We start from the raw sequence: 18,170 nt of genomic DNA, 5'->3' as shown, positions 1-18,170 counted from the left end.
CCAAAGGCTAGAAATGCCTGGGACACTCACCAGGAGCCGTGAGCTTCCCACAGACATCTCCCCTTTCCAAACCAATGTAACGACTGGACCAACCCTTGTGGTTCTTATTATGACTGCACGATGCCCTTCAGCCATCAACCACCAGGAAACTTTGAAAAAATAAAGGCTTATAACCTACAAGACCTGGAAAACCACACAGCACACATGGGGTCTACACAGCAAGATCATGGGAAGGGGGGCACGAGAGAGTGCACAGATCAGGGGTTCTGCCTTTATTGAGTTCAAGGGTGGGGGCCTAGGGTCTCAGGGCATGCTCTTTATTGGTGAATTTAAAACACAAGAGTGGGAATTTAAAGAATGGGAAGAGAACAGACAAGTAGCCCAAATAGTTACTGAAATCAACCAAGATCTCTAAATCAACCCAAATCTCTAAAACAAAAGAACCTCAGTTTCGGGGGAGGGGGAGCTGGCCTGGCTCTTTGTGTGGCTGGCAATTTGTTTGCCTCTTTAAAATGAATGCCTTAGCAATCAAAGCATAAGTCAGACTCCTGCATGACAAAAATAAAACAAAAACAAAAACAAAAAACTGTCAGGGCTCACAGGACACCATCTCACACCCATTAAAATGGCTACTATCAAAAACAAAATAAAATTAAGAAAACAAAATAACAAGTGTTGGCAAGGATGTGGAGAAATTGGAACCCGTTGCACTGTTGGTGGGAATGTAAAATGGTACAGCCGCTATGTAAAACAGGATGGCAGTTCCTCAAAAAAATTAAAAATAGAATTACCATATGATCCAACAATTCCACTTCTGGGCATATGCCAAAAAAAGTGAAAGCAGGGCTTCTGAGACACATTTGTACACCCATGTTCATAGAAGCATCGTTTGCAACACTCCGAAGGTGTCCATCGATGGAGGAATGGTCTGTACATACAATGGAATATTATTCCGCCCGAACAAGGAAAGAAGCTGTGACACATTCACAACAGGGCTGAACCTTGAAGATGTTACACTGAATGAAATCAGCCAGTCACAAAAGGATAAGCACTATGTGATTCCAATACAAGAGGTATTAGGGCAAATTCAGAGACAGAACGATGGTCGCCAGGGGCTGGGGGGGGGAGGGGAGAATGAAGAGTTAATGTTTTATGGGTCAGAGTTCACTTTAACAAGATGTAGAGTTCTGGGGGTGGATGGCAGTGATGGGTGCACAGCAGTGTGACTGTACTTAACGCCACTGACCCACACACTTGAAATCTGTTTCGGTGAGAGATGAAGGGGAGGGGGAGCCCCAGGCTTCCAGCTGTGGAGTGAGTAAGTCACCGGGATGAAAGGCACAGCATAGGGCCTTCAGTCAGTGATACCGTTAACAGCGCTGCTGTATGGGGACAGATGGTACCGATGTATCACCATGTTGCACACCTGAACTAATGTAACATTGTGTCAATTATACTTCAGAAAAACCCCCAACTGTTATGATGGTAAATTGGCATCATGTGTATTTTACCACAATTAGAAAAAAAAAAACCACATATGATTTTCTCTCTCTCCCCTCCCCCCCCCCCACATCAGAAGCCCTAAGAAAAAGGGAGCCTGGGCCCAACGACCAGAAACACCAGCATTGAAATTTGCATGAACAAGAAACGAACGTTTGCATGAAGTCATTGATTAAAGAGTCTGGTTATGGCAACTGGCACTGCTTAAACAAATACAGTGACCTTGACCCCTGGCCAAAGCTGATGGATCCACGGCTTAGACATCTGACCCAAGCTCAGTCAAACAAAAACTCCCTCTGGGAAACAAGACAGAGAAGCCCAGAGACTGAAAGTCCTGAGAACTGAGTCCCATGTGTAGCCCTCACCAGGAGCCCCAAACTAGCCCCCCAATCCAGGCTGCCCAAGCTCTGCCCTCGACCATGTGAGACACCTGAGTGGCATGACAGTACCTTCTGTTTTTACTTAAGCTATTGGCAGGGTTGATGGCAGGATAATAATTTGACATTGTAGCCTGAGTGTTTTTCCTTTTCGTGATTTCCTACCATCCCTCCACCTTCTTCCATTCAGGCAGGAGCCTCAGACAAGCGATGACCCAGTAGAAGGCAGACAATAAGCATATTCTTGGCTGTTGAGTTTCAAATCCAAGAAGAAACAGAAGGATGCGCGCAAACCACGCGGTCCTGCACCACCACCCCCAATAAACAAACAAACAACTCCCCAGGCTGAGAGAGCAGAGGGAGTCAGGGAGGACAAGAGGGTCCGCGGGTAAGATCTGGGTCCCTGGGCTGGGCTGGTGGTGCTGAGCGATGACAAAAAACCCCACACAGGCCTGGAGAATCTGAAAGCAGAGGGGCCTTGTGCCTATTCTTCCTACTGGGTGGAGCTGAGAAACGAACATGACGCTTTGCAGAAATGGCTGCCTGGTGTCTTGTCAAGTGAACCTGTGTCTGAGGCTGTGTGTGTCCCTCCATGCTGGAGAGAAGCATATGTTCCTGCTGTACCGAAGAGAGGGCCAAACCAAAACAGAGGCAGAGGAGTACTGAATCCAAGCAGTCCGGCTTCTGAATCTATTATCTCAGCAATTATGCAACAGCCTCATGGAGAAAGTATGGGAGAAACTTAAATATCTAGGGATAGAAATGTGTACCTGTTATTCCTGCAAAGATCCTTAATTAACAGCACCGAAGCTAAGACCCAGACTTCCTCACAACTGAGGACATGGGCCTTCCTCCACAGCCCTCTTTTCCAACCCATGCTCCTGGCCATCTGTGGGGTCCAGGCTCCATTCTGTAAGGAGGGTCTGGGCTCCAAAAGCCCAAGAAACAGCGGTGCCTCTTGGGTTCCAAGTCACCGTAGGGCCCAGCCTCCCAGGCAGAGCGAGGCTTCTGCAGCCTGAAATTGAAAGTTCCCTCCAACATCATCATCGTCTGCTCCTCAGTTCCTGATGGGATTGTGAACAGACAATGGGGAACTGGCAGGCCTGGTAATTAGCAGTAATTGTTTATAATATCTGGGCGGCTGCCTGATTTCCCATCCCAGGGTGCCTCGCCAGCTGCCAAGGAACCAGGCAGACGCCCCAGAAACCCTGAATGGGTTATCACATCCTCCATGGGGCTGGAGGACGGAAGAAGCAAGTGGTGACGGGTCCCTGCTGGCCTGAGGACCAACTGTATCAGGGACCCCTCTCCACCTCAGGTTCTTCCCTGGAAGAGGATAAAAGGCAGGGGACACAAAGTCAGAGCTGGTTCTACTCACTGGTCACCTGCCTGCTGTGTGATCTCTGGCAAGTGGCTGGTGTCTCTGTGCTTGAATCTTCTCATCTGCACTCAGGACCACACCTACCTACCTCTTGGACAGTGTGCGGCCATTCCTTTGGCAGGTGCCTGTGCTGTACCCATTTTAAATGCTTCAAAAATCTCTGCTCATAGGAGCCACTCTCAAGGGGGTGGGAAAGAGCCCGCTGAGTTAAATACCATACACATGCTACTACTTAGACCATGCCTGTATGCAGTAGGAACTCAGTAAATGTTCACTGCCAAACCTTTCAGCTGGTCTAAAACTTGGAAAGTATGGTGGCTAAGACTGGACTTTGGCATAATACAGACCTTGGATTCCGGTGCTGTGCAACCTGGGGTGAGTTTTGTAACTTCTCCGAGCTGCTATTTCCTCATCTATGAAATGCAGATCAACTATAATCGCCTTACTGAGTTGCTGGGGAGAGTCAGTGAGGTAACACAAGCAAGGTGCTCAGTACAGGACCTGACAACACAGTATGTGCTGAGTGAATAAAATCTGGTCCCTGCCGCCTGGCCTGGGAGAGCCTCTTCTCCCTCTTCATGGCATTTTCATGGCACTTCTGAGTCCCAGCCTGTCTGGAAGTGTAGCATCTGGATGCCTGAGACCAAGCCCAGGCCAACTAGGGAGTAGTGGGGGATGGGGGAGGGCCGCAGTAGCTAGTTTCTCCTGAGGACACATGTGAGCCACGCGGGTGCAGGCACAGGCCTGAAACAGGATTACAATCCGTGTTCCACTGGGCTTTTATTTTTGTCTTAATGGTGAAATAAGATTCCCTGCATTTCAACTCTCATTAGTTTTGTTTGGGGAGCTGAAACCCATTTGTCTTTTATTATTAACCTTTGAGCTCAGTTTGGACCCTGGATTTTCTGTGCCCTTGACAGTTCAAGAAGTAATTGGGTTATTTGGGGAGTGACTCTTCTCTTTTCCAGACGGATCACCTGTCTCAGTTGCATCCGAAACTAAAAGGCTGCATAGCCCTCCTGGTGATTATGGGTTATGTGCTTCTGAAAGGTCTTAGTAGTTTATGGGTTCTCTTCCATTCACTGTCTGCCCCCCCGTTTCCACCCATCCATCTACCCTCCCACAGACTGGTGAGCCTACTCTATAGCCAGTTCTGCTGTAACACAGAATATACATTCCTGAAAATCACTCTGCAGTGCAAAATGCTTCAATAAAAAATCAGCTTATGGGGAAAACAGGGTTAATTAAGGGCACAACACCCAAATACTACATCAGTATCACATCCACAAAAAGAAAAAAAAAAAGACAGGAACATGGTAAAAGTGGTAGCACAGTGTTTATACACATTAAAAGGTTAAGAAATGCATAAATACCAAAATAAACACAGCGCTTTACCTAGGAGATAACCTAAAGTCTGCTTGTGGAAACGAGTGTCAGAGGGATGGCAGCCGGTGAATTACTGTGCCTGGCGGAGCAGGGCTTTCTGAAGTGGGACGCCGGGTGTGGACAGAACACCAGCCAGGAGCTGTGGGAAGCAGGCAGCTGCTGGCCGTGTGTCTTATGTATTCCCGTGTAGGGGCAGTTTTCTGCGTTCCCCTAGTGTGTCCCATGGATGAAACGCACCTGAGCAAAGGCGGAATCTGTACTGCACTCAAATTATTCCCTAATACTTCAACTGTGTTGGAACAAATTCATGTTTTCAAAACAAGCGTTGTAGCAGAACTGACTGTATGCAAGGACACACAGAATCCGCAATCCCCACTCTGGCTTCTCAAGTATTCAAGACATTTCCAAACCTGCCCCCAAGCACATGAGTGCAGCTCACAGGCATGAAGCCAGGGATTTGATTCACGTATCAAATAGATAACCGAAGGGGAAACCAAGGCACAGAAACGTTACATAACCCAACCAAGATCACTCTGCTAGGAAGTGGCAGTCTGACTGCAGAGTGCATCTTCTTAACCACTCTGCTGTGCTACCTCTGTGTGCCCTGAGGAAACCTTCACCTTGACCAGAGCAGAGCACAGGGGCTTGCACTGCAAGCCCTGGGGTCAAGCAGGCCTGCATTTGAATCCTGAAACCACCCCCCCCCCACCACCACCACCAATCCACTAGCTGTAGAGACACACTCTTCACCTCTCAGAAAGCCTGGGTTTCCTTTTTGGTGAAGCAGGAAAAAACCATAGGATACCCCTCAGTGCTGTTGTAAGTACCAAATGACATAAACCCAGAACCAAATCTGGCACAGTCAAATGTTCCATAAATACTAGTGCTTATAAAGCAGAACAAAACATGTCCCCCTGTCTCCTAGCCCACAGCCATATCCAGTGCTGGTTTGTCCTTCAAGCACAATGACTCTGTTAAATAGCAGAAGTGGGGAAGAGAAAGGGGGTTCCAACCACCCACCAGGTCTCCTGGGCCTTTGGTGACTGGGGAAACAGCCTTGGCAGCCCAGGTGCAGTGGCCATGCCATCAGCTCACAGTCTGCTTTCCAGGGCTCTGGGCACAGTGATCCAGACACCCAGGGAGCTGGATGTTGATGACCCAGACACCTTAGAACAATGCGGGACACAGGGAAGGAGCAGGAGGGGCTCTGGGAGCCAGCTTTTAGAGCTTCTGGGCCCCAGAGAGGATGCCGGGCCCCTGATTCTGAGTGATGGAGGCTGGGGAGGTGCAGGAAGGAGTGAAATGTGGGTGTGCTTCTGCCTGCAGTACCTATCCGCTATCTACCAAAATGTGCTAAATATCACCTGTAGGGCAATGCTGGGCAGGCACTGAACTCAGATAGACAGACACACGTGTGACAATTATGACAGAGTGGAGGGTGCTGTGGTGGGGGAGATCAGGCTGTGGAAGCCACTGAGACAGCCAGAGGCATGGCAGACCTCGATGTTCCGCCTCCCCTGCCCACACCCGGGGCAGACATTGCTAATCGACCTCAGCATTCCTGCCGAGGCTAGAACGGGCTCCGGAATCGCTCTCCACACAGCATTCCAGGGAGCCACTATCAATTAACCGAAGCTGGCACCGGAGATGAAGCGTATGCGCCAGTTCTTAGCTGCGATCTGGAGGAGGAATGAGTCAGAGGGTGGAGGGGGAATAGAGGTAGGAAAGGCAGTGCAGGTAGAGGAAGCAGAGACCTGGAGAGGAGACAGAGGTTCAGGGCTCTGGAGCAGGGGGCACAGCGAGGCCGGGAAGAGGCTGGCAGAGATCAGCGGAAGTAAGTGCTGAGTGACAGACTATGGAGTTTAGACCAAAAGGGAGTCTTGCATACATCCCCACAGGAGTGATGAGTGGCCTCGCCAGGGGGGTGGGAGGGAGAGAAATGGATGAGTCAAAGATAGTTAGGAATAAAATGGAAGAGCCCAGTGATGGGTTGGATATGGAACACAAGCGGCGAAGCTGCCTGGGAGAACCCCAGGCTTCTGGTTTGGGCAGCCAGGAGGCGGTAGTGCTGTGGGCTCAGACAGCAGGCTCTGTTTACCCGAACCCCCACATCTTCCAACCCTTGCCACATCAGTGCTCACCAACCTCTAACAGTCAGGACCTGTGTTCCTCTGGCCCTCAAAGCTCACTCTGCTGCAGGGAGGGCAGGAGAGTTAACTGAAAGCAGCCACCAAACAGTAAGTGACCAGAGTCAAGAATGAATATTTAGCTCCCCTCACCCGCTCCTCCCGGGGTTAGCTTTGGGGGGCACGGTCCCCCTGACTGCCAGAGTCCCCTTCAGGATCAAGCTCTGGTTGCCTGTGGTGGCAGCTCGCTTCTTAATTAATTTTTTTAAATGTTTATTTATTTTTGAGAGCGAGAGACAGAGCGTGAGCAGGGGAGGAACAGAGAGAGAGGGAGACACAGAATCTGAAGCAGGCTCCAGGCTCTGAGCTGTCAGCACGGAGCCTGATGTAGGGCTCGAACCCACGAACCGTGAGACCATGACCTGAGTTGAAGTCTGGTGCTTAACCGACTGAGCCGCCCAGGCACCCCAGCTCGCTTCTGAAAGCACATGCTCCTGCATGCCTGCTTTGCTTCTCTGACGTGCTCCTCTGCCATGGTTTTCTGGAACCATCTCCCAACTGAACTACTTGGACTCAAATCCATTTCTCAGGCCTGGTTCTGGGGAACCCAAACTAAAGCAGACAGTCACCAGGGAGTATCTCAGGATTCAGGGGTGTCTGGGGAGGCACTATTCTCATGGCCCTTTCTCAGGGGGCTTGAGCCCCTGCCCTTTATCTGGGAGAGATGGGCCTGCTGGAGGGGAAGGTGGGAAGCTTGACTCTGCCAAACCCACAGCTGTTCCCTTCCATCCTTGACACAGAGAACTCCAATTTTCATTGAGGCAGAACGGGGCCCAGGGAAGGAAAGCCCTTCCCCAGGAGATACACCAGGGTTGGTCCGACACGCTGAGACCCAGGCAGGGAAAAGATGAAGGGATTCATTGAGCCACCAAACCACCCTAGAAGCGTCCACCTCCAGAAATCTTGATAGATGCAACCATTAAGTAAGGGAAAGAGTCAAGTGTAAAGGTTAAGGGCAGACTCCAAAGCTTAGATTTGAAGGCTGGCATTTAAAACCACTTACTGGCTGAGTGACCTTGAGCAAGTTAATTAACCCTTTTGGCTTCCTTTTCCTCGTCCGTAAAATGGGGGACATGAACAGTCTCAGTATCATCAGGTTGTCGTGAGGATTAAATGAGCCGTTATACGTAAAAGCACTTCGCCCGGTGCCTGCCCAGAACAAGTGCTCCATGAGGGTTAGCTCTAGAACATTATTACCACTAAGCCAGGGCTTCTCAAGCTTCATGTGCACACGACCCAGCTGGAGATCTTCTAAAAATTCAGATTCTGATTCAGTGGGTCTGGGGTGGAGCCTGAGAAGCTGCATTTCTAACATACTCCCAGGGGACCCTGATGCAGCTGGACTGTGGGCCACACTTTGCACAGTGAGTGCTGACGTCACTGTCAGCTAATATCATGCAACCTGGAGCCCAAGGATCTTCGCTGACAGAATGGCCCCACCCACATGCACCCCTTCCCCAGCCCAGAGACCTGGCTAGGAGGCAGTGCTTTCCAAGTTCTCTATGCCCGTCTTTTGCAGCTCTCACTTCACTGATAACTGCTTGGTCAGTGCAGGCCAGGGTGTCCCAGGTGCCCGGCCCTAGCACACTGTAGGTACTCGATCATCACTGCCAAAATAAAACCCCCTGCGGCCACTTGCAGAAATACACATGCCCAGTGATCCAGCGCACAGGCAGACGGACCCAGCAGCGCCAGGGGCCGCAGGCTCGCGGGGGCAGCTCAAGCACACTGGCTCCTCGTAAGCCTCAGCTGGGCTGGCAGGAGCCCAAGGGGAGGACAGTCACACCCCCTCCTATTTCAGAGCCTGGCATCTGGGTCCCACCAGCGCCCAAAATACCTCCAGAACAAGGAGGAGGCCGACCACAGCTCCATGCCCCCACCTGTTCTTTCTAGGTCCCTTCCTGGCCCAGGTGTCAGGTGGAGCGGTAGAACCTGGCTGGGTTCCATCAAGACTCAGACCCTCTCTGGAGGGCAAGAGTCTCCCCTCTGCTGGAACCTGCATCCTCCAACCCACCTAGTCCTTGCTCAACTGGGTTCACGATATCCACCCCAGACTTTTTGATAATCAAAACCATCACAGCCAACATCAACCCCATACTTGCTCTGTGCTAAGTACTTACAGACATGATTGCATCGGGGGTGGCTCCCTGTATCCGTTAGGACGCAACTGGCCACAAGGAGCAAAATACCCAATTAACAGGGGCTGAATCAACAACCAACAACAATAATCATAGACAATAATAATAGACTAATAGTGCATGCTACATACCAGTCGCTGTTCTAAGCGCTTGCACATGTGTTAATTCATTTAATCCATACCACAACTCTTTTAGTGGTCTATACTATCATTGTCCCCTTTCCATAGATGAAGAAACTGGGCTCAAAGAAGTAAAGTAACTTCACCAAAGTCACACACCTATGAAGAAGCAGAAATGAGAGAGGCACCCGGGTGGCTCAGTCGGCTGAGCGTCCGACTTCAGCTCAGGCCACCATCTTGTGGTTCGTAAGTTCAAGCCCCACATCAGGCTCGCGACCCATCAGCCTGTCAGCGCAGAGGCTGCTTCAGATCCTCTGTCCCGCTCTCTCTGCCCCTCCCCCGCTTGTGCTCTCCCAAAAATAAATAACTTTTTTTTTTTTAAAAAAAAGAAGGAGAAATGAAGCACAAACCAGGACAGTTTGACTCCAGAGTCTTGACTTGAAGCGTAAGAGGCTGAGAGATGTGCTCAAGGCCACCTGGGAGTCAGTGGCAGAGCCAGGGACTAGGACCCAAACCTGACCCCCTGAAACTCAGCAGAGACCCACTACTACCCAGATGCCTAGAATATCTTCCTCCAAGTTTGGCTGCCTTGCCAAGTTTCTCAGGTTAAAGAAAACATTTGTTCCCTTCCTCCTCCTCCTCTTCCCCTCCCTTCCGCCTGTCCTCCTCCTCTCCTCGCCCTCCGGAAAGCCTCCCTAGGAGGTGGGTGGAACGGCAGCATCTGCCAAGGCAAGGCCATTCACAGAGGCCGGAGATGCCCAGTTTAGGAGGGGCTGGGGGTGGGAAGGCCTCCAGCCAGCAGGAACCCCCAGCTGGGAGACAGCGTCAGAAATGAGAGGAGAGCAGGAGGTGGTGGCCAAGCCCCTGCCCTGCCCTCGGACAAGCCACTTAGCCCGTGCTGTCCAGTGGAATGGTCTCTGAGGACAGAGAGGCTCTATATCTGCACGGTCCCAAACGGTTGCCTCTGGACACGTGTTGCTGTGCACCTGAAATATGGCCAGTGTGATGGAAAAAGATTATTTCACTTTATTCAATTTTAATTAATTTACATTTAAATAGCCACGTGCCTAGTGTCCGCTGTACTGGTTGGCACAACTTTACCCTTCCCCAGCTGAGGATGGCTAAGACAAGAAAGCAATGTGTTGCCATGGAATGAGTCCCCACTGGGAGTCAGGACTCCTGAGTTCCACACCTGTTAATGTGCTGTGTGACCCAGAACAGGTTCCTGAACCTCTCTGGGTATGCTGATCATCACTCTGGAGCAAAGTTTCATTGCTAGGGATCCACAGATGGGCTTTAGGGGAATCTGGGAACCCCTTACAGGTATGAAAAGAGGATGTAGGTCTGTGTGTGTGTGTGTGTGTGTACGTGTGTGTGTGTGTGTGTGTGTATGTACGTGTGTGTGTGTGTGTGTATGTGTGTTAGGGGGCATGTGTATGCCAACAACTTTCCCAAAATTCTCAAAGAGGTCCATAATTGCTGCAGACAGGAGAACGTCCTGGGGAAAGATTAGTCCTCCCCCAGGGAGCCTTTAGAAAATGGAGCTCCTGAGCTCCACTCCCAGAGACCCTGATTCCGGGCACAGGCCCCTGCAACCCGTACGGGGAGCAAGTGCCCAGTGATTCTGATGCATCAGGGGAGAGAGGTGCTGGCAAGGAGGGAGTCATACCCAATGTTCTATGACTCGATGTTTGTGAAACTCCTTAACAAGCAGTAATATGTATTTTTAAAAACCACTTGTGATTTAAGAAACTAAGAAAGTGAGGATGACACAGTAACACTCATAATAAGACCCCTCTCCACCCCCTTATTGCCCAGCACTCACATGTGGCACTCGTGTGCCGACACCGTCCTGTGCTCTCTGTAAATATTAACCCGCTGAATCCTCACAACACCCCTCTGAGGCTGGTACGAGCACCCCATTTTACAGATGAGGAAACTGAGGTGCAGAGAGGGGACTTGCCCAGGATCACGCAGCCAGTGGGCAGTTGGGCCCCGGAATCTGCTCCACGCTGCTCCACCACTGGGGCTCCTTGTTTATCACCCCCCTTCTGGACTACCAGGAGTGCTGAGACAGTGCCCCGACCAGCCTGAGGCTGACCCAGGGCTCCCGGACGGGGTCGCTCAGCCCTGCCCGCCCCACGCCACAGGGCTCTCGAGAGCCAGGAGGGCTGGCAGCAGGCCGGCCCCACACTCACTTGCCCTCGGAGCCGTAGCTATTCATGCTGTCCTCGATGGACTCGTGGCTGGCCTGGCGCAGTGTCCGGCTGGGCATCTCCACTGCCAGGCCGGTCTCCGTGCTCCTCTGGATGGCCCCCTTCAGCCTCCGGCTGTCCCCTTCTGGGCAGAGAGGCCAAGAGAGATGGGGAAAGAGACACAGGATGGGAAGGGGACAGAGAGACAAGTCATCTGGTTAGTGTTACAGTGGCTGGTGTCGGCCCCCACCCCCAGACCATCAAATTCCTACCACCTGCCCCACCTGTACCCTCCTTCCTGGGGCAGCCATGCCCTTCATACCCACCCAACAAGCAGTGTCACATGAGTACCGTTAACTAACGGATTCATTTACAGGTACTTTTTCTTCCTTGAATCCATCTCTCCCCTGCAACTTTCTACAAATCATTTCTCCTCTTCCTCTTCAGCTACTGTTTTTTTAGAGTTTATTTACTTTGCAAGGGGAAGGGCAGAGAGAAAGAGGGTAGAGAGAGAATCCCAAGGAGGCTCCGAGTTGTTAGCATGGAGCCTGACAAGCGGCTCAATTTCATGAACCATGAGATCATGACCTGAGCCATAACCAAGAGTAGGACACTTGACCACCCAGGTGCCCCTTCAACTCCTATTTATTGAGCACCTACTACATGCCATACTCTGTTGAGTGCTTTACATGGATTTGGACCAGGTTTTGCATCTCAGTACAACTGGCAATTTAGATGGCATACAGTGGTGTTGTCAGGGGCTTCCTGTGCATTGTAGAAGGTCTATCAGTATCCCTGGCCTCTATCTACTAGATGCTAGTAGCACCCTCCAGTCCAGTTGTGGCAACCAAAAATGTCTCCAGACACTGCCAAATGTCCCCTGGGCGTGGGGCAAGTCACCCCTGATTGAGGACACTGATTTAGACCACTGGCTCTGAAACCAGACTGTCCAGCTTCAAACCTGGATCTCTTTCTCACTGGCTGTGAGAGTCTGGGCAAATCACTCATCCGCCCTGTGCATCAATTTCCTCAACTGTAAAATGGGAGAACAGGCTTATTATGACAAATGGCCCTCTGCCCTTGCTACTCCCTCCCCTCAAACATCTCCTCCTCTGCCAGTAGCTCACTCCTTTGCTTCCACTCTGCAATCAATCACCTTATCCAAGACCTTCCTTGACTATTTCCTGGCCCCTCACACCCCCTGCCCCTCTCTGTCCTATCATCCTGCTTTGGCTTTCTTTCTAACACCACCCCAGATATGTTGTACATTGTTGATTTATTGACCAGCTTCCTTCCCGCAGAGGGTGAACTCCATCAGGACACGGTACTTTGCTTTGCTTTGTTGACTGTCGAAGCCCTGGGGTTGAGAAGAGGATCCAGCCACAGTAGGTGCTCAATAACTGCTGGATGAACAAATGTGTGCCTTGAGAGTGGTCTTCCTCCTCAACCACCCGTGAGGAGATGGGTCTGCTCTCTCATGTTAGCACCAAGGACACTAGACACAGAGATTAAGCCACTTGTCCACACCCATCAAGACTTAGAAAGGTGGATGGGGGGGATGGGGAACAACAGTGCCAGGAATTGACCCCAGGAGAGTCTCTTTGTTCCATGCTCCACAGCCTGGTGATCAGGGTAAGCTTTACAACTCCTGCCTCCCTGTAGGCACTGTGGGTTTGCTGGAGGTGGGGATAGATCTTTAGGGGGATCTTCCCCATGTCTCTACAAAGTCTGGGATGAGTTCGTACACCTCAGGGGCTTTCTCAGCTCCTGCTGACCAACCCATTGCAGTGAAGCAGTGCCACCCAAATCCCATCATTCTGCTTGGCAAGAGGTAGGGGGACTCGGGTCTGCATGCCAGGAGACAGAGCAAGGCCAGGACGCCTCCTGGTGGCCGCCTCGTGGCATCCCTTCTCCTTTCCTCCTTGACTTTAAAAGATACACACACACACACACACACACACACACACACACACACACACACACACTGTGTGTTTCTCAGAGTGTGTGCCCACGTTTGTCTCCCACATGTATCTGCATTATTCAGGCGCACAGATGTCCACACACTCAACACACAGTAACACAAACACAGGAATATTCGTGCAAAGACAGTGTGTTAATGTATGTCTGAGTGTTTGTATTTGTGTGTTTCCATGAGTCTCCATATACCTACCATTCTGTGTTTCTGAGACTAAATGGGTATGTGCCAGTCACACAGATGTACATCCATAAGAAGTATATGGCAACCCACTCACAAAAGCACACAGAGAAACTGACGCTGTGCATTTCTGGGTGTGTATCACCTGGGTGTTTCTGAACACATGTGTCCCTGTCTCTGTGCTTCCCTTCATTCCACAATTGGTTCTTTCCCTAAGCTGTATCTGCATCCCACCCAACCATTTCTGTGTTTCTGTGCATAGCAGGTGCTAAGATAGAGTAAGATTCAGAAACACACACATGCACACTCACAAGCACAGAGAGATGTCCCCCACCGCACATACACACAGTGCAGACTTACGTCCAGGGACAAACCCCACTCCCTCACACTGGGGATACAAACCCACAACCCGGAACCCTGCAGGCAGGCTACAGACACCTGCCTGGGCTTTCCACCTCCCCACTGAGCCCTGTTCTAGAGCACCACACTGGTTCGTTCCCCCACCCACCAGGGTCTGACACATTTCTCCTGGAAGAGGAAGAACCAAAGCATGACACAACAACTCAGTCCCCACAGGGGCTAAGGAGGAAGTTTGGAAAGGCGTGCTTCACGTGTTGTGGCATTCTGTAGCACCAAAGCATTTCACATCCAGTACCCTGTATGAGCCTCGGTGAGGCTGGTTTTGCAATCAGATGGAGCAGGCATAGAATTCCGTTCTGCACACACTAGTTGCTAGACCTTGGGTGAGTCAGGTAGCAGTTGAACCCTGTGGAGCAGTTGAACATCTACCACAGAGCCTGGCACACAGTAGGTACAAAACAAAAACGGCCACGTGACTGCAGAGAAAGACCTCCTAACACTCCCCAAATATGCTCATGCCAACTACCTTGCGTTTTCCTCCAACCTGCCACCATCTCCACCATGGGAGTCCCCAATCAGGTACCCAACCACACCAACAATGTCCATCTAACCTCATGAGTTAGATGGCCATCTCTTGGTGACTCAGTCAAGGTCCCCAAAAGGACTGTGCCAATGCTTTCACACTTCCCACCCCATAACCCCATCACCCCAACAAATGACCTTTCTCCCACTTTGCTGAAAGAATGTGTCTCTTTGACTTGCTCTTTCTCACTTCCAAATTTCACCATCCTTAGACCTTTCAACATGCCCCTCACCCCTCCCCTCCTCTCTGGGAGGAAGGGGTAACCCTTCTCCTGGCCAAGGCTGATCAACCACCTGTTCTCCTCATCCCACCTCCTCCCACCCTCTCCAAGAACTCCTCCTCTTACCATTTGTCCTCTCTGGGCCTTGATTCTGCCACCTCTACATCTTCTGGCTCTTTCCATTCCTCCTGCAAGTCTGCTCGAGGCTTCACTTCTTCCACCACCCCCTTCAACCAACAAACTCCTTCAGAGAACACAGACAACCACACACTGTCATCTCTTGCAGTGTGGCTTCCACTCCATTCACACAGCTTACTAAACCAGTCTCCAGTGACTGCTCATGACTAAGTACAAGGGCCTTACCTCAGCCCCCAGCTCCTGAAATATGGCACTTCCACTCACTCAACATTTACTGACTGCCTTTGTGCTCAGTGGGAAGCCTTCATGAAGATGCGAAACGTGCTTCTAAGTGCTGGTCTCCACTGATAAAGCACACACCGGTGCAAGACAGGAACTTCAGCCTCTGCTTCGGGTCCACTGGGTCCCAGAAACAGAGCCTGGCTTGAGCCGTGGTAGCAGACGATGTTGAAGCACCACCCACATCTCACAGATCTCCCTTCATCCCACCTCTGTGAGGCCCCTCCACACTGGCTTCTGAAAGCCACCACCTGCCAACTTTTGTGTTTTGCTCGGTCTTCCTTTGGGCTACTGAGCCCATGTTTCCCCCACACAGACAGAGGCAGAAGTGCCTGGGGGTTTATGACCTGTGATCCCCTTAATCAAAGACCAAATGGAACAGGAGAATGAACCCTCACTCCAGTCCTTTGCTTCAGGTCAGAACAACTCTGAGGCATAACAGGCTCCAGAGGAACACTGTGGGAGGGGTTGAAGCTGCCCTCTGTGGGCTCTGCCTGACTCCACATCCCTGCATACTTCCTGCTTCCAGGTCTCCTGTGGGGGCATTTCCATCACTTGCACACGAATCTTATCTCACGGTCCTTTTTGGGGAAATCTGACCTAAGACACCTGTCTTGACTAGCAGCCTAAGAAAGTCAAAGTTCAGAAGTCTTTGCACTGGTGGGGTCCAGCATCACAGTGGAAAGACCATTTCCTTCATGAATGTGGTGATAAAAAGAGCTGCTGCATAATGAATGCAGGCATGGAGAAGGGCATGCTTTCCAAAGAGATGGTTAAGGGGGGCAAATGACAGGCTACCTTGTCCACGGTCATCACAAACGACCCATTGGAGAGGCCTGGAGTTTGAGTGCTGTAAGCTTTGGGCACCAATTGTGGCTGGCTACTGTAATGTACAAATAAATGGGAATTTGGATGACCCACTTCTGGCTACCCACTCACACTTGCTGCACCCAAAACTTGAACTGAGCAGCTTGAATTTTCTCCCACAGGGTCCTAAGTCCCTCTTCTCTCAACCTGTGCAGAGCAGGGGTAGTGGCGTGGAGTGTGAACAGCTGGAGCCCTGCCAGGAGGCAGCAACAGCTTGGGGTACCAACACCACTGTGTGCCAAACACCGTGCCTGATGCTGGAGACAGGAGGGAGTATGATGGGAGTGGCATGGTCCTTGCCTCCACAGAGCTCAGAGTTCAGAGGGGGTGTTGGACACTGAACAGATGATCACATTGACTAATCACAAGTGTGGTAAATGCTTTGAAGACCAAGTACAAGATGTAATGACAGCACCCATTGGGGGGGCCAGTGGGAGGGCCAGTGGGAGGGAAGGCTACTGATTACTTCATCCTTTGAACAACAGCCACTTCAGATCTCTTCTTTGGCTTCCTTGATAGTAAATTTTATGAATCTCCTCCAGTCTCTCTGACTATTGCTTCCATCCCTATATGTGAGGCCCTCACCATTCAGTCCTTGGGTTCTCTCTCTCTCTCTCCCTCTCTCTCTCTCTCTCTCTCTAACTCTGCCCCCTGTCAATTTCAATCCCCTCCCACAACCTCAGCACTACCCTATGCAAATGAATCCCACCCTCAACCTGTAGCCTTTAACTCTGTTCACAGCAATATTTCCAACTGTATTCTGAGCATCGCTACCTGGATGTTGAGCAGGATCCTTGAATGCAACCTGGCCAAAATTAAACCCATCCCTGGTCCCACCTCCCCCAATCAACTCAGCCACCCAGACCCAGAACCGCCTTAGGACCTCTCTGACTTTTCCTCCTCTCTCATCAAATGGCAGGTCTTATAAGGTCTTTCCCTGTAATATCTCTTATCTCTTCCCTTTCTTGTCCATTTTCACAGCCAACCACTGTGATTATCTCAAGTCTATACTACGTCAACAGCCCCCTAACTGGTCTCCCTGCTTCCAACTCACCCACCCAACAAGCCATTAACAGATTAACTATCTTAAATTACCACTTCAGACAAAGATACTCCACTCCTACTCATTTATTCTACACAAAAAGTCACAAAAGTACATAAAGATATGCATGAAGAGGTTCCCTATGTATTATTTACACCAACGAAATGCTGGAATTAACCGTCCACGAACAGGGGACCGGTTTATTAAATGATATATCTGCACAATAAAATACTGTGAAATAGTTAGAAAGAATCATCTAGGGGTGACTGGCTGGCTCAGTTGGTAGAGCATGTGATTCTTGATCTCAGGATTGTGAGTTTGAGCCCTGCGTTGGGTGTAGAGATGGCTTAAAAATAAAATCTTAAAAACATCATCTAGATCTACACATACAGTGACACAGAAAAACTGCCTCAACATACTGTTAACAAAGTATGTTGCAGGACACTATGTAAATCATAATACCATTTTTGTAAAGCTATAGATAGCTCATATATATTTGGGAGGAAATCTGGGAGGATATGAACCAAACTGTTAATGGGGAATAACTGTTAGAGGAGGGGTTTGAAAGATGTGTTTCTGGAACTTTTAAATCTAAGTACTGTAAGATCTATACAGAAAAGTGCACAAACCAAAGTGTACAGTTTGATGAACTTCCACAAAGCAAACATACTTGTATAATCAGCACCCAGATAAAGAAACAGAGCACTGTAGGGACCCCCCAAAGCCCACTGTGATGTCTTCTGGTCTCTCTCACTCCACAAGGGTAGCCACTATCCTGATCTCTAACACCAGATATTAGTTTTGCCTGTTTTTTGAACTTTATAAATAGAGAAGGCCGTTTTTTTGGGTGGGGTGGACCGGCTTCTTCTGCTCGGTGTTATGTTGACTGTGTAAGGCCCACTCGTGTGTGTAGTTGTAGACGGCTTATTATCACTGCTATATAGTATTCCACTGTATGAATATACCACAATCTATTCATCCACTGTACTGTTTAGTATTTTTTTTCCAGCATAGGGCTATTAGAAATAATGCTGCTATGATTATTTCGGCACTTGGCCTTTAGGGAAGATTCACACATGCATCTCGGACATATACCTAGGAACAGAACTGCTGGGTCATAGGGCAAGAATTTTTTCAGCTGCCAAATGATTTGCCAAAATAGTTGTACCAATTCACACTCCAACCATCACGTTGGGAAAGTTTTATTTCTCTTTTGTATGTGTCTATGTCTCTTGAATTTTTTA

At 50.0% G+C, this 18,170-nt stretch overlaps 1 protein-coding gene across 2 annotated transcripts in view; it reads right to left on the bottom strand.

Moving 5' to 3' along the window:
* RIMS4 (regulating synaptic membrane exocytosis 4) overlaps positions 1–18,170 on the bottom strand; it is a 64,071-nt gene that overhangs the window by 11,457 nt on the left and 34,444 nt on the right. The window contains exon 2 of one of the 2 annotated variants that reach the window (XM_045444481.1): positions 11,286–11,427. In XM_045444481.1, the coding sequence (XP_045300437.1) occupies positions 11,286–11,427 (142 nt within the window). The remainder of the gene's footprint in view (positions 1–11,285; positions 11,428–18,170) is intronic. The other variant, XM_045444482.1, reaches the window with a different exon arrangement.

The sequence above is a fragment of the Leopardus geoffroyi genome, chromosome A3 (genome assembly GCF_018350155.1).
Source record: "Leopardus geoffroyi isolate Oge1 chromosome A3, O.geoffroyi_Oge1_pat1.0, whole genome shotgun sequence".
Taxonomy (NCBI): domain Eukaryota; kingdom Metazoa; phylum Chordata; class Mammalia; order Carnivora; family Felidae; genus Leopardus; species Leopardus geoffroyi.
The sequence above is the reverse complement of the archived record's forward strand: the minus strand, read 5'-3'. Positions and strand labels throughout refer to the sequence as shown.